The 15,294-nt window shown below is 39.3% G+C and overlaps 1 protein-coding gene across 1 annotated transcript in view; it reads left to right on the top strand.

Moving 5' to 3' along the window:
- nt5c1aa (5'-nucleotidase, cytosolic IAa) overlaps positions 1-15,053 on the top strand; it is a 28,375-nt gene extending 13,322 nt beyond the window's left edge. Inside the window, exons 5-7 of the mRNA XM_042077526.1 lie at positions 7,990-8,112; positions 8,682-8,866; positions 13,156-15,053. Coding sequence (XP_041933460.1) covers positions 7,990-8,112; positions 8,682-8,866; positions 13,156-13,512 — 665 coding nt within the window. The 3' untranslated portion in view covers positions 13,513-15,053. The remainder of the gene's footprint in view (positions 1-7,989; positions 8,113-8,681; positions 8,867-13,155) is intronic.
- The last annotated feature ends 241 nt before the right edge of the window (positions 15,054-15,294 follow it).

The following is a 15,294-nucleotide window of genomic DNA, read 5'->3' as shown; positions in this document are numbered from 1 at the left end:
TCATCATCATCATGGCTGCATTTCCAGTATTGGCGATAAGTAGTCGTTTGTCCACTAGATGGCGCATCGTTGCAGTGAGACGTAATTTTGTTGGAAGTTAAAAGTGGGTTGGAAAAACAATGGACGCTTCCTACAAGGACTGTAGTTAACCGCAGAGAACGTCTAATAAGGATAGGACGATGTTCACATGAAATGTAATTCCCATTTCTTCTTGAAGCCGAAATAAATCTGAGGATGTTTATCGGACATGCTTGGTTTTTACTGCAGGTACGTTAATCTTATAATATCAATAAGGACCTAATGTTAACTTTAGCGTTGGTTGAGTGATGGAGGCCAATTTGATTGATTGCATTTGTAGAAAACTATAAATGCGGTTATACCAAGCAAATGTATAGCAGCACTGTAATTGTATCTTCGACTGTTATTTATTGCACGTGCTACAAAATCATTCTGTGCAATGGAAGATTTACCAACGTTACACCGGTCTGATACAGTTTTGCCTATACATGCGTGAGACTGAGACGCCTGTTTATTTGTTTGAAGTGCGTGCAGGGTGTGAGAGGGGAATCGATGTGCTTTGATTCCAGCTTGGTAGTTGTAGTCTGTGAAATTAAAGAGCATGTGTGTGTTAAGTATCCAAACAATGACACCTTCATTTCATTATGGCTGCTTTAGCAACACACCTTAAGATACTGTGTAGTGGGTCCCATTTAGAAGTGGCTACATCATTCGCGTTTTCCTTGACTCATGGAGCTGCGTGAATTTTATTACAACTTTTCGCCACGATATGGCAGTTTAAGTCCGCTTGATACTGTAAGGCGTAAGCCATTGGTTTCCAAAGGAGATTTTATTTGTGTCGCCAGCATAGCCTATTGACAATTTATGTTGTAATAAATTGGCCTACCTTATAAGCCTGTAGCTTATAGGGAAGCTAACAGCTTTCTATTAAGATCTATTTGTTAGTTACAGTTTTGTCATAACTCCCTGATGCATTTTTGCATTTAGAATAGCCAGAGCGTGGATATCTCAATCGGAAAATTAAACAATATCGGGTGCCTATGGACTAGGCTGGGTGAACCCAGCCTGATCTTCCCGCTATTTAGTTTTTGATTTCTTAAAAGATTGAGCTTGGTCTGGTGAAAGCCAGACTAGCCATGGATCTCAGTTACACAATGCAAGGGAACATGAATCAGCCTATATTTGCACGAACAATAACGGACAACTTTGGCCCGTTAAAATATGTATGAACAGTCTAGCGACGCATTTCATCAAGGCCCATTTGGACATGTCACTTATTTGCACCACTGGTTAGGTGTAAAACAGCATTTCGTTTCAGACTACTGTTACTTAATTTGTGCATGAACAATAACGTTTCAAACTACTGTTACTTAATTTGTGCATTGACAATAAAGTATTACATGAACTAAAGATGACTAAAATCTTATGTAGAAGAAGAAACATTCACAAAAAATCCATCCATCCAAAAATTACCTTTGTTTTTGATAGCTGTTGAAAACGGCATGGAACTGACAGAGATGTTTTTGTTGATAAATAAATAAATAAATAAATAAATAACATTATGCTGATACCTTTTGCTTTTCCCAAAAAACAATGTAGCCTACAGAGGTAAGTGACCTTTCATCAATCCAGTTGCAATGGATGAACTGTGATGAACTGCCCTACTTGTGATTGTTTAGAGATTTTAAAGGTTTTATAACAATGCTACATCTTCTTTGGATATTCTAGAATCTATTCACCTTTTCAGCACCAGTAGGCTACTTTCTGTGCAGCCGCACACACACACTCAGGCATGCCACAACAACAAGCATACACAATAGTTTCAAGAGTGGGGGATGGAGTAAAATATAGAGACAAATTGAAGTGTGATTTATTTTCGCGGAACGGATGTACAGGACTGAGCGGCGGTCATATTTTGTACCGCTATGCACTACATCTAGTTATGTAAATGACTTGAGCTAGGCTACAACAATACATGTTGAATATCGAAAACATAATAATAATGAACACTGCAACAGCAACCCTCACCCCAATAACATTTATGAGGGATTACATTTAAATGAGGGATCCTAAGGACATTTAGCCAAGCACACTGGACAATTAACACATTAGCAGTCATTGCAGTTCATTGTTAGAGACTTGTTGCTAGGGACTATTTTCTGAAAACTGGGGACTATTTTCTGAAAACAAAGCGTTTTTGAATATTTCATAAATTCCAACATTTGTTTGTGAATACAACATCTATTACATGTTTTGTAAATTGCTTTTGACAAAGGTGTATGCTAAATACATCAACTTTTAACTTGAGTTTCTATATGTGGTGGCATAGGCGTGCATACATAGACACTAGGTGGTGCTAAAGCACTAGAAAGTTTGCACTTTATCAACGAAAATGCCCTTTTAAAACTTGTTTTTTTTTTTAATTATTAATATTATTAAGATTTTACTGAGGTCGGTTTTGAAATGATCTTTTGAATACCTGAGCCATTAAAAACGACTGAAACAATGCCCGAAATGAGCCACCTCCTTGCGCACACCCGACCAGCCTAGCTATCTTCCTTTGTCACGTGAACTCGCGCGGTCGAGCGCAGGGCACGCCAGATGCGCAGCACCATAGCAGTTCAGTAAGCGTCTTCAGATAGCAGGCATGGTCGCTGACAGGCTGCTTCTCCCGTGCCCCATCAGCCAGGTAACATACAGATCAAGCAAAATCTTACAGTTTGCCCTCTAAGCCCACATGTAATAATTTTGTTGTGCAGTAAAATGTCTCATTCAGCACCAAACAAGCATTTTGCCGACTGGTCACCTGATAAACTAGTTAGATGAAGCTAGATAAAGTTTTACGCTGTAGCCCAAATCAATGACAGATAACGTGACGACCACATACACATAATTTCGGTAGATTTTGCAAATGTATGTGTTAAGAAGAACGCTTTCTGTTGTATATGCCCAACGTGTAATCATTTTGTTGTGCAGAAAAATGTCTCATACAGCATCAAACAACTAAGCATTTTTAGCCGACTGGTCACCTGATAAAGTTTTACGCTGTAGCCCAAGTCAATGACAGATAACGTGAGGACGACCACATAGGCTACAAATAATTTCGGTAGAGTTTGCAATTGCAAATCTATGTGTTAAGACGAACGTTTTCTGTTGTATAGGTTTTGTTAGGCAACATAAATTAACACATTTTGGTCTCTTTATTGTCTTAATTGTATATTGATTTACTAATTGCAGCACAAGTCAAATTTCATTCAACATGTGCGTGTAATTTTTTTTATATAATTAAGTGTTCTACGTACGCTAAAAATCTTCAGTCTTCTACAGTGCATAGAAATTCTGTAAACATTGATGACCTCACATTTTGATACCACAGCTGTTCAGAACGTCCCTAGATTAAGAGAATGTCTATTTTAAACTCGCATTAACACAGTGGATGGAAACGCATGCAGATACACATATTCTTGAGCCGTATTTTCATGAATGAGCATAGAACATGCAAATGAGCTGCATGGAAACCCAGCTAGTATTTCTGCAAAAGATAATGGCAACAAACAAACAGAATGACTTGTTTGGGAGTTAGCAACACGTTTCAAGAAAATATACACTGTCATTAATGTCATAAAGAGCTTTTGAGATTTGTAATGCATAGGTTATGCAACCTGTTGACCAACCAGTTTTTCCCAGAGTTAGATGTAACCCCTGATCCCTTTGATCACTTCCTGTATCCGATCCCACAGTGTCTCAGCGGGACTCTGCCTAATCCTCTCAACCACAGAAGATGCAGTGAAAACAAACTTTCATGTGAACTCATCACTCATCCTCTGAGAAAATAAGACATATGAAAAACTTATGGTCTTTGTGAAATAGCTATATACTTAACACATAAAATAAAACTGACAAAGACAGAGGCTGCTTTGATAAACATGATCAAAATGATTTAAAAGCAAATTCTTCCTTTTAAAGATCAGACTTTTGTTGCTCTTTGGAAGTAGAGACACAACTGTGACGCACATCAAACTGACATGATCACTTTGATGCTAGGCCTCTGGAAACAATTCCTGCTTTCAGACATCTGGACTGAGGGGCAAATGCTCTGTAAGAACCCTCATATATCTTCCCATAATGATTTAGGAGTTGCAGGGGGCACATTTGGAACATGAAGTGTTCCTTAACTTCCTTACATGAAACATACCCACAAGGGGATTTTTTTCTTTTCATGTGTTCTTTTGTTGGTCTGGAATATGTTGTGCTCAGACCCCATTGCACCACAGTTTGCTCTCTATGTTGACCTATGATTCTCTTTCTCTGAAATTAGACCAATGAAACCGTTCACCTTTAGTCATATACTTACATAGATATGACAAGTCAATTTAGTCTGCTACTGTGGGCATAGGCTCATTTTCTTACTCACAACTTATCTGCCTCCCCCACACACAGTACACACAAACTCTTTCACAAACACACAGCCTTGCACCCCTGTATAGTGTCAGCTAAAATAGGAGCAGAATACACTTTCCCACCAGTGTCAGTTGGCTACACTGGCTACTCTCAGTAGCCAACTCAGTTCAGTTAACACACCCACGTCCTGCTGAGGGACCACAACCCTTGAGACAGGAGAATTGGATAGGTGTTTAGGGGAGGGCAGACACATGAGAAATGATGACCTTTACATCTGAGGCTTGCTCATGAACCCGGTGTCATGTAATATGTTATATAGTAAACCCTTACTCATATCAAAAATAAAATAAACTGGTATAATTTATCATTTGATACAATGTTAATTGTTAATAGGGCTATATTTAGTAGAATAAAACTAAATTTAATCTTAATCCCTCCTACTCACTATACATGTCTTTAACCTGACTCTGCCAGCTGCTCTTCTCTTTATTCTCCATGGTCTAGACCAGGGGGCTCAAGGGCCACATTGGGCATAAAAAAAAAAAGGTTTGGTTCCTGTTGGTTGTCAGTTGAGGCCATGGGTCGGTAGGGATTTTTTTTTCCCCAGTGGCGGTAAGGGATAGGTAGAAAATCAGTCCCTCCAGGATTTCACAAGGTTTTTTGAAACTGTTTCGACCTAAAATGCCTGAGAAAATGCGGGAGGAAGTAAAAATTGCAAAAATAGTTGCGATTTTTCTTTTTTTTTAATTTAGGGCAATTAAGGTTAGTAAGACCAAAATCACACTGACCATCTTGATGCTTATTAAAAAAGGATAATCAAAGGTAAACAGTAAGGATTACAGAAAATTCATATCTTTTTAGTAATTCATAGTCTGTGGCCTGCATAATTACTAATAGCCAAGTAAGTATCTAGTAATTTCATATTGATTTGAACTATTTGACTTCACTTCTGTTTAATGTCATTACATTGGTGGTGTACATCCAATTGACTGCCTGCCCCTTTAAGGACGTGAGAGTAGCCTAATTCCATTTCTGAGTGGATTAGAAGGCTTGCATCTCACTGTGTTCGGCTATGAGTGTAAATCACTTTTTGCATAGTGCATTACGATATGTGGATGCAATTGGGAATGTCTTCTATGTCATTTGTTAAAATAAATGTTATTTAACATAATAAAAATAAAAACAACTCGAATGAAATCATTTTTGGATCATAGAAGAGGTAAATGTCATGCAATTTTATTAATTTCTATGATTTTGGTAGAACTACTCAAACTAAGCCCACAAGCTAGCAAACATGACATAAGCTAAAAGGACATATCCAGGTAAACGTTTGCCAATGGGTTGCATAGCCTACTCAAATGTCAGTAAACCAAGTAGGCCTTAATTAACTTACTTTCATAGCCTAGGTAGGTTAGCAACACCAGGTTGAGAGATGCAAGTAAGCAGATCATTAACGTTAGCCTTCTATTTATTGTCATCAAAACTGCAGAGTTTTGGGCAGTCTTTGGTGTCATATGCAGAAGGTGCAGAAGTAAATGTGTCATCTGGCTCAATATTCTGCGCGAGGGACTGTTGTGGTAGGTGAAATTTCACGGTGAAACTACGATGATTGGTCAAATTTGCGAAAAAGTTGCGGTGTTTGGACAAAATTGCGAGTGCCTTGGTAATTGACGAAAACAATCGTCTTCGTGAACAGCTGTGCATAGGCTACTTTGTAAAAGAGAGAATAGCTCATCCCTATACATAACGCAAGGGGTAATTAATGTAATTATAGTTCGCCTTTTATTTCTGGATTTATTTAATGTAGCCTAGACTATTTAGTGTTATTTCTTCCCCAAGCTCATAAAATAAAGCACATAAATTGGGTCGCACATAAATTGACAGGGTTGGTCGGAAACCGGAACCCAAGAAAATTTTTTTTTATGCCTTGGGTTTTGAAAATTGGGTTGGCAACCTCGAGTCAAGGGGGAGGGGGAGGGGATACACCACTCTACAGTAATTTGAAAGTGATTGCAGTACCAGTTTTGGCAACAATCTTACATATTGTTCCTTTAAATACTGCTAATTTGACGCTGTTTAACCAATGTATAAATTGTGCACTGTGTTTAGTTCTCAATCATCTTCTGCCAGCTCCGCTATGGCTAGTGCTGTGGCTGTGGTCTCTCACAGTTTATAAATGATCAGTAGTGGGAACTATTGTTGCCTTCATGATTTCCTATTAAAAGTTCTTATAAGAAGACAAGCCATGACAAGCCAGCTGGAACCTGCTGCTCTCTCTCCCTCTCGTGAGCACTCAGACGCGTTCCCAATTAAATGGAGTAGCATAACGTTCAAGTTAGATCTGCTACAAAGAAGATAACAAAGAGTCATATCATCTCTATGTAACATGCTTTTTTGACATTGACATTGTAAACGTTCCCTAAAAAGCAGTTTGCAGTAAAGCTAACGTCGCCATCGCAGGAAAAGAAAATAGCAGCCTCATCCCAAAATGAAATGCTCGGCAGGCCGGAGTAGCCTAAAGTGCTTGGCAGGCGGGCCGCAGTTTGCCCACTCTAGACACATTCATTTTATTCCACTTTCCTAAGGGGTGCAACTAATGAGCGTTGTATTGAAAACAGTTGGATCAACATGAAGCTCATGTCACATGGCTAATGGCTGAAGTGCCCTTGAGCAAGGCACCTAACCCCTCACTGCTCCCCGAGCGCCGCCGTTGTAGCAGGCAGCTCACTGCGCCGGGATTAGTGTGTGCTTCACCTCACTGTGTGTACACTGTGTGCTGTTTGTGTTTCACTAATTCACCGATTGGGTTAAATGCAGAGACCAAATTTCCCTCACGGGATCAAAAAATATATACTTATACTTAATGAGAGTGCATGGCTAAAAAGACTGTTTGCTCAGTAATGAACAAATGAATCCAGAGATGTGTAACAACATTTTGCTGAAAGTCTGCAGAGTTCTCCCCAAATACTGTATACTGTATTACATTTTTTAACCTCCAGAACCACAGTGTTCTGTTGTAGCTGTGTTCAAATAAAATCTCTGGATTCATTAGTTCATTTACTGAACTAACAGTCTCTGTTTAGCCATGCACTCCCATTAGCCATGTGACATTATCTTACTTTAATGCTAAGCCCCTGCTTTCAGAGATCAATCCAACACTCACGCAAGGATGCAGTGTGTGATTATAAAGCTAAAGCTTCATTTTCCTCATATATACATTTGCTCACACATATTATAATACATTGTTCACATGTGCTATAATAATATAAAAATACTTGTGGTTAATCTTACAATGTCAATAAGATGGCTGATGCATATTCCTTAGACCTAGTTTTAAGGACTGCTTTTAAGATTTCCTCACGTCATTTTGCTGTTATATTGTTGAAGTTGGAGTTCAAATTAAATATTTTCTTTTTTTTTGATCATATACCAACTAATTAGAGATTAATTAATTATTTGGATTTAAAGTATTTGGTTCAATTACTGGTTTTGAAACTTGGTGTATAAACACACTTAAGGGACTTGACTTGGACCCCCCCGCCCCCTCCCCCCTCTCTCTCTCTCTCTCAGACCTGTTTATTGAACGCTTCTGCATGACTGGGGGCAGCAGCCCCATTGGTTACCTGAAGGCATGGCACACCAACCTCTATTTGTCAGCAGATGCTGAAAAAGTGAAAGAGGCCCTGGCTGAGGGTGAGTTTCAAACATATTTTTGCCACTCATTTAAATTTCTGTCCATTTTTATAATATGTTTATTATGTTATGGAATCAATAATGAATTACTTAATTAATAAGTTGTGGTACAGGCAGTTTTGCTCCCAGATTCAGTTAAATTCAGTGTCATGTCAGATTCCTGGGCCCGGTTTCCCGATAACAATGGATACACACACATACTGTACAAAGGTTTTCTACGATTCATCTTAAGATCGTTCATAAGAGGGACTTTATGACCTTCTTAGGCTTGCGATGCTTTCAGTAAAACTGGGCCCTGGACTGTGATTAAAATGTGAAATGTACAATAAAAGGTACAAAAGAGCCTTGTTGAAGCTCACACAGTTGTAACTAGTGGCATAAATGTTTTCGCAATGTTTTTACCAAATCTGCCTATGGCATTACATAGATTAGTCTGCTCTTTCTGACATGTTGCACTTAGATACCTTGCAGAGCTGCTAACTAGAATGTTGCTTATTAATGCAAGCAATTGAGAACATATATTAATACTCTCTATTATTACTTTTTGTATTTCCTGTTTATTGTTCCAGGCATTGCAGCTGCCACCATGTTCATGCCAGGGAAGCAGACTGAGGTGTCTGAGACACAACTGAGGGTAGCATTTGATGGAGATGCGGTTCTCTTCTCTGATGAGTCAGAACGCATCTTTAAAGCTCACGGTTTAGACAAGTTCTTTGAGCATGAGCGAGAAAATGAAAATACACTTCTAGATCATGTAAGTGTGCAAAAGGTTTGGTCATCTCTCATTTCATACCATGGTCCCCAGTCTGAGGGCAAACATTGACAGACATGGCAGCACATGCACACTGTTGCACTAAGTAGAGAGAGATATATGTGTGGTCAAAGGCCTTGCTCAGAGTGCCAGGCCAAATCCAATTCTTTGGCATATCCTCTGGTCGCTCAAATTGGATTATTATTGTATTCTGTACCTGTCTTCTGTACTGCTATACCATGGGCGGACTGGCCATCTGGCATACTGGGCATTTTCCCGGTGGGCCGACGCACCTTTTGGGCCGATAGAATAGGCTATATACACTGGGGAGAATAAGTATTTGAACCCATGCTAAAGTTGACTAAAAAGAAAAATATAAAAACATCTGTTATAAATAAATAAATGTTCTTCCTTAAATTACAGGGGCAATAAGTATTTGACCCCTATGTTAAATTCCCATAGAGGCAGGCAGATTTTTTATTTTTAAAGGCCACTTATTTCATGGATCCAGGATACTATGCATCCTGATAAAGTTCCCTTGGCCTTTGGAATTAAAATAGCCCCACATCATCACATACCCTTCACCATACCTAGAGATTTGCATGGTGTGTTTTTCAGTTAGCCTATTAGCTGGTTTGATTTGCATTGAACCCAATGAGCATTTTAGTCAACTTTAGCATGGGTTCAAATACTTATTCTCCCCACTGTATATAATTTAATAATTTTGGCCAACGATCGGCCCAAAGGAAGGACAACCAGCGGCCCATTGGTTACATTTCCATATTAACACTCGATTGAACAGCTCACGTCAGGCCCCACCCCTCGCATTTTGGCTCAGAGCCAGGATTTTGTGAGCGCATCAAAAGTTAATCGAAGTTGCCTTCATGAAATTGCGGCGGCTGCCGGTAGTGACAATAGTGCAAAAGTAACACCAATGTAGAAGCTTCAAAAATACAATATTGCAAATAGGCTAGCAGCAACATAGGCTATGTTGAAGTTTGTTGAGTTTGAACGAAGACGTAAGCAAGCATACAGAGCAAGGGACAGTGGTGGAGCCTAGTTGAGGCTACATGATAAGAACTCAGTGGTGGAGCAGGTGGGCTATGTGTGACATGCCATGCTGACGATGATGATTATGATGACTTATTAATTGCGATAATGTAATGATATGGTAATGATAACGTAAGGCTGTGCTGTAATTATAATAACAAATAGCGCAACTTAAATGTTCTAAATGAAAGATTTGCAAACCCGGACAGCAAAAGAGTGTCAAATCGATGTTAATTGTTGGTCAGATTGATCAGTTTCCGTCAGACGCCCAAAATTTAACATCGATGGCGAGAGAGGTGGTTAGTCTCTAAAAGTAGAGCGTCGAAAGGGTTCTATCTTGGAAAGGCTATCATGGTTAAGATGGGCTAAAAGACTGTAGACTGACGGAAATGTAGGCTACAAAACATCAAGTCATATTCATGCACAAGGCAACTAATATACAATAACCTATACGATAGGCTACTGGAAGACATTAAAGCTAATTAGTTAATGTAGCTATAATGTCCCAAAATGTACCAGCAATGTAGCCTACAGGAATAAAATATTTCCAGCAACAGCGCTGTTTATTTCGTGCTGTTTCAGTTGTCCTACAGTGATAACTGGTATAAATTACATTAATGTCTAAGACAATCTGGGTAATTTAACTCTTTAGACATAGGCTTCAGTAATTTTTGGTGCTGCTGTCAATTGTAGCCTATTGAATAATTTGAAATGATACTTTGAATTCAAGCAGAAACTCTTCTTTAATAATTGCTTGTTAGCCTACTTGAATATGGAGATCATGTGCTCAATGGCTACCTCTGATCAGTCAGAGTGATAGCCAATGATGCCTACATCACTTTCAGTGCTCCATGACAGTTGAAAATATATGCATGGTTAAATGTAATGCAAAGATTTTGTATTTAATTAGGTGTGCCCGACCAATTTGAGGGCCGCTTGGGCCAAATATGCCAGGGCCGATTTTTGGTCCCAGTCCGCCCCTGTGCTATACTGTTGCTGTATGTTCATTGTGTTGTGTTTTGCCAATAAAGTAGCTTTAAATAGCCAAACTAGGCTAGATCAAGGTCAGTGTTGAAATTACTGCATGCAAATCACTGAATGCTATGCAGAGGGGCCTAATCTTTAGGCCATCTGATGTACAGTATAGGCTTCCCTAGGCCTAGGACCCGTGTTCATGGGATTTCTTTGACAGTTGCAAAGAGAAAAATGTGAGGATAGTCTTCTTTGCGCCCAGTGTACAAGTACGACGTTCCAACCACTTCGTCAGCTCGTTATGTCTCGTCAAAATGATTACAGCTCGTTATGTCTCGTCAAAATTCATTGATGAAGGAAGGTTTGCTTTATCCCAGAGAACCATACTCGTTTCACTTAGGCTAGACTAAAACAGAAGAGAAAAACTTGCCACTAACCATGTAGTCGTGTTTTCTATAGATATTCGTTAACCTGTCGTTCTTTGAACAAAATTGTTGGGATATGTCTGCGAGGTGTTTAGCCAAGTTCCATGCGTAGCCTACTGCTTTTAAATGACTTTGAAACATATTTCACAAACGGGCCTCTGTACCTGATGGCTTGACTTCACTATTCGTGATGTATCCGAAATAGTTGCAGATTTCACTTCACCTTTTGTTTTATCCACAAGGCCGAGGACGGTCGGCAAAGAACTACTGTATGTTGACGTTGGCTGCGCACTCACTCACTCAGAGCTGCCTGCTTGACACGCCCACTTGCCTAGATGCGTGCAAGGAGCAGTGAGAGCAGCAGTTCACACAGACACAGAACGTTCATTTTAATAAAGTATCGATTCTAAAAATGTCGGAAATCGTATCGTTTTTTGCGTGAAGGCATCGTGATACCTTTTTAGTATCGATACACCGTGCAACACTAATACAGCACACTACTTGCTACAGTAAGCCTCCTCTACATACTTGCTGCACACTGTCCCCCCCTCCCTACATACAGAGCACATTGTCTTCAGGATCTTCTCCAACACACATCCTCTACATACTTACAGCACACTGCCCCCACCTACCCACACACACACTACACACACACACAGTCACTGCTCCACTCCCCTCCCGCCCACACACACATCTTCACTGTCATCACTCACATACATCATACATACAGTACTCTGCTTGCAATAGTAAGTCCCTTCACCATACTTGCAGTACACTGCCCCCCCCCCCCCCTCTCTCCTACCTACACAGCACATTATTTCATCAGGAAACTTCTCCAACACACATATTGCACACTGCCCTCTCCCCACATACACAGCACACTATCCCATCTCCCTTGTCATCCCCCCAACACACACACCAAGAACCCTGGCAGTTGGGTTAGCCCCTTGAGCCGTGGACCTGCCCAAGGTTTCTTCCGTGCTCCTTGTTGGTTCCCCCCCCCTCCCAATCCTCGCCCACCTTTCTTATGCAGCCCTTGGCACTTAATCTACTAAACCCCTCTTCTACTGCACTTTTTACCCCCCCCCCCCCATAAATGCACAAATAGGCTGACACCAGACATAATTTCACTGCATTTCTTACTTCCAGTAACTATATGCATGTGACAATAAACTTCCTTGTATCCTTGTATCCCCATTGGGGATTAATGAAGGTAATCCTTTATTACAGTATATCCTAATGTGAACAGACATCATAAGATACACCATCATTGTGTATTTACATCATTGATGACTGAGTATTTAATTTTGTTGACTATTGATGGAGTATTCAACATGGACAACCTCAAGTAATGACAATCTCTTCCAAATGGTCTTCCAAATGTTCCTTGTTAGAGAAGAATGTGACCTTTGCTTTGTGGACCTGAATTTATTGCCAGACAGCCTGGGGCGGGTTTCCCAAAACCATAGTTGCTAACTAAGTTAGCAACTTAGTTGGTTTGCAATGGAAAATTGCATTGCAACCAACTATGGTTTTGGGAAACGCACCCCTGGGTGGAATAGGCCATTTCCACCAGCCATTTTCACTATTGCCATAGGGCACAATGCCCCCAAAACAAAAATGTCAATTTTAGAATAAGTTACTCTTCAATTTGTTACAAGCTCAGCAACTACTATATAACTCATAAACGTGGCTATCAGGGAACCAGGGAACCACTAATAATAAAATGTTACATTAATTGTATGAATAATGTATTTTATAATGTCTTAGGCTAGCTGGTCCAAATTGCTATGTTTAGTCTGAAAGCAAAAAGAGTAATCCAACCACTTTCTCTGTCTCCTATAGGGTCCACTGAAGGGTTTCCTGGAGCTTCTGGGGAAGCTCCAAAAGAAGTTCTATGCAAAGGGTCATCGCTTGGACTGTCCCATACGCACCTACTTGGTGACAGCACGATCTGCTGCTAGCTCTGGGATCCGTGCCCTGAAAACACTCCGAGCCTGGGGCCTGGAAACAGATGAAGCACTGTTTCTTGCTGGAGCACCAAAAGGCCCAATGTTGGAGAAGATACGGCCACACATCTACTTTGATGACCAAATGTTCCATGTGGAGGGAGCAGCAGAAATGGGCACGGTTGCAGCACATGTGCCCTATGGTATTGCTCAAAAACACCCCCACAAAAAGAGCTCCAATCCCTCTAAGTAGCAGGAGCAGGGTGTACATGTAGATACCACAAGAGGCTTGAGTGAAGCTACTACACCCAGATGGTTGGATGAAGTTTGTGTGGCCAACTTAGGTGAAACATTCTGGACACGTTGATTTCTGGGGAGCACTTTGTTGGAATGACTGTGAAACTCTCACACGTTATTTTTTCATTTTAGATAGCAAACAAAAAACATGCATGCCTCCATGTTGCTGCTCAAGTTTTTCAGAAATACTAATAGTTTATTTTTCAACAGATACGGACAGGGGATTCTTTCTTATGTGATGAAAGGCTAAATTTATCAGTTTGTTGGGTGTTATTCTGAGTAAATGCAATGCATTGATCTCACCAAGTCAAAGGTATAGTACTTTATTAATGTACATACAAGTACATAATCTCTTCTATTAAAAAACAATGTATTCCTCTTCTCAAACTGAATCTTCACTGGGAGGTGTATTATAACATATTTTTGCTATTAGATAGGGTAGCATTTACTGTTTTTATTACAGTGCATGAGTTTACCTGACAGTAAGAGGCAGATGATTGATAGAAAGTGCCTGCATATTTTTCTATGCAGTGGTCTGACACCACTTTCCTTATATGTGTGTATTAAGCCATAGTCGGACTCGATTTTATTGTGTAAAACAGTGTACTATTGTATGATTTTTTTTTTTTTTAAACCAGGAAGCATTATTTTTCTATTATAGTAAAATTAACTTGAGTGTTGTGTATGAGCTATGCAAGTAGAAAAAAAACTGAACGCTGCTTGTTGTAAAAGCTTCCCTTAGATGAAAACAAAATTATGAAAGCATATACCGGTATGTAGCATAATTCAAATGGCAATGCAATTTGCAATTAAATAAGAGTATGAATTATGCCATTGACAATTCATTATGCAATGTAATAATGCGATTTGAAAGTACATTGTACAAAGTGTATCTTAATATGCAAAGTGGCTATGACAAATATGTTATTTTTATTCAAATATAGAATAAAGGTGGATTGAAATGGATTCCATTTTGCCATGGTACTTCAGTCTTATAATTCAAATGTCAATTAATTTCGCAATTTGATATTCAGTGTTCAATATGGGCTTGCATTTTGTTAATATATTTTGCAAAAGTGACAATGCCACCCTGAAACCATTCTGGAATGGTTGGAATGCATAGAATGCATTTCAATACATCTTTATTTTTTTTTTAATCAAAAGAATCCAAATTATATTGAGGATTTTATAGCCATTTTGCATGTTAAAATACACTTTGTACAACGTATTTTCAAATTACATTATTACACTAGCACTGCAAATGGCAAATTAAATTATGCTACATATGCTTCCATACAAAATGAGCAACACTGCAAAGAGCTAGATTAATGTACTGTCTTTTCGACACCTTGCTGGCAATGTTTTCCATCCAATTTTATTTATTTAAATTTTCTTTATTTATTTATAGTGTCGAAAACAATAAATATTGATGAAAAAAATTATCAGAAAATTGTAAAGAATCTAATGTTTGAGATGTTAATTGACCTCACTCCTACCATTTCTTAGAACATTAAAGTATCATTTGTACCTCCCTGTTCCATCACATGTACTTGCTTAAGTCTGGCATCTCTCGTCCTTCTCTTTCTCCTCATATTCTGGCATTGAATTCTGAAAAAGATTTACCAAGCATAGGGCAGTGATTTCCAAGCTGTTCATGGCAGGCCTCTCTTTGACAATGAAAAAAAAAATTGGATCCCTGCCAGGCATTCCATGAAGCTGCCGAGCTACCCAGCTTATC

This window comes from Alosa sapidissima, chromosome 21 (assembly GCF_018492685.1).
Source record: "Alosa sapidissima isolate fAloSap1 chromosome 21, fAloSap1.pri, whole genome shotgun sequence".
Classification (NCBI taxonomy): Eukaryota; Metazoa; Chordata; class Actinopteri; order Clupeiformes; family Clupeidae; genus Alosa; species Alosa sapidissima.
This window is presented reverse-complemented; position numbering and strand designations above follow the sequence as displayed.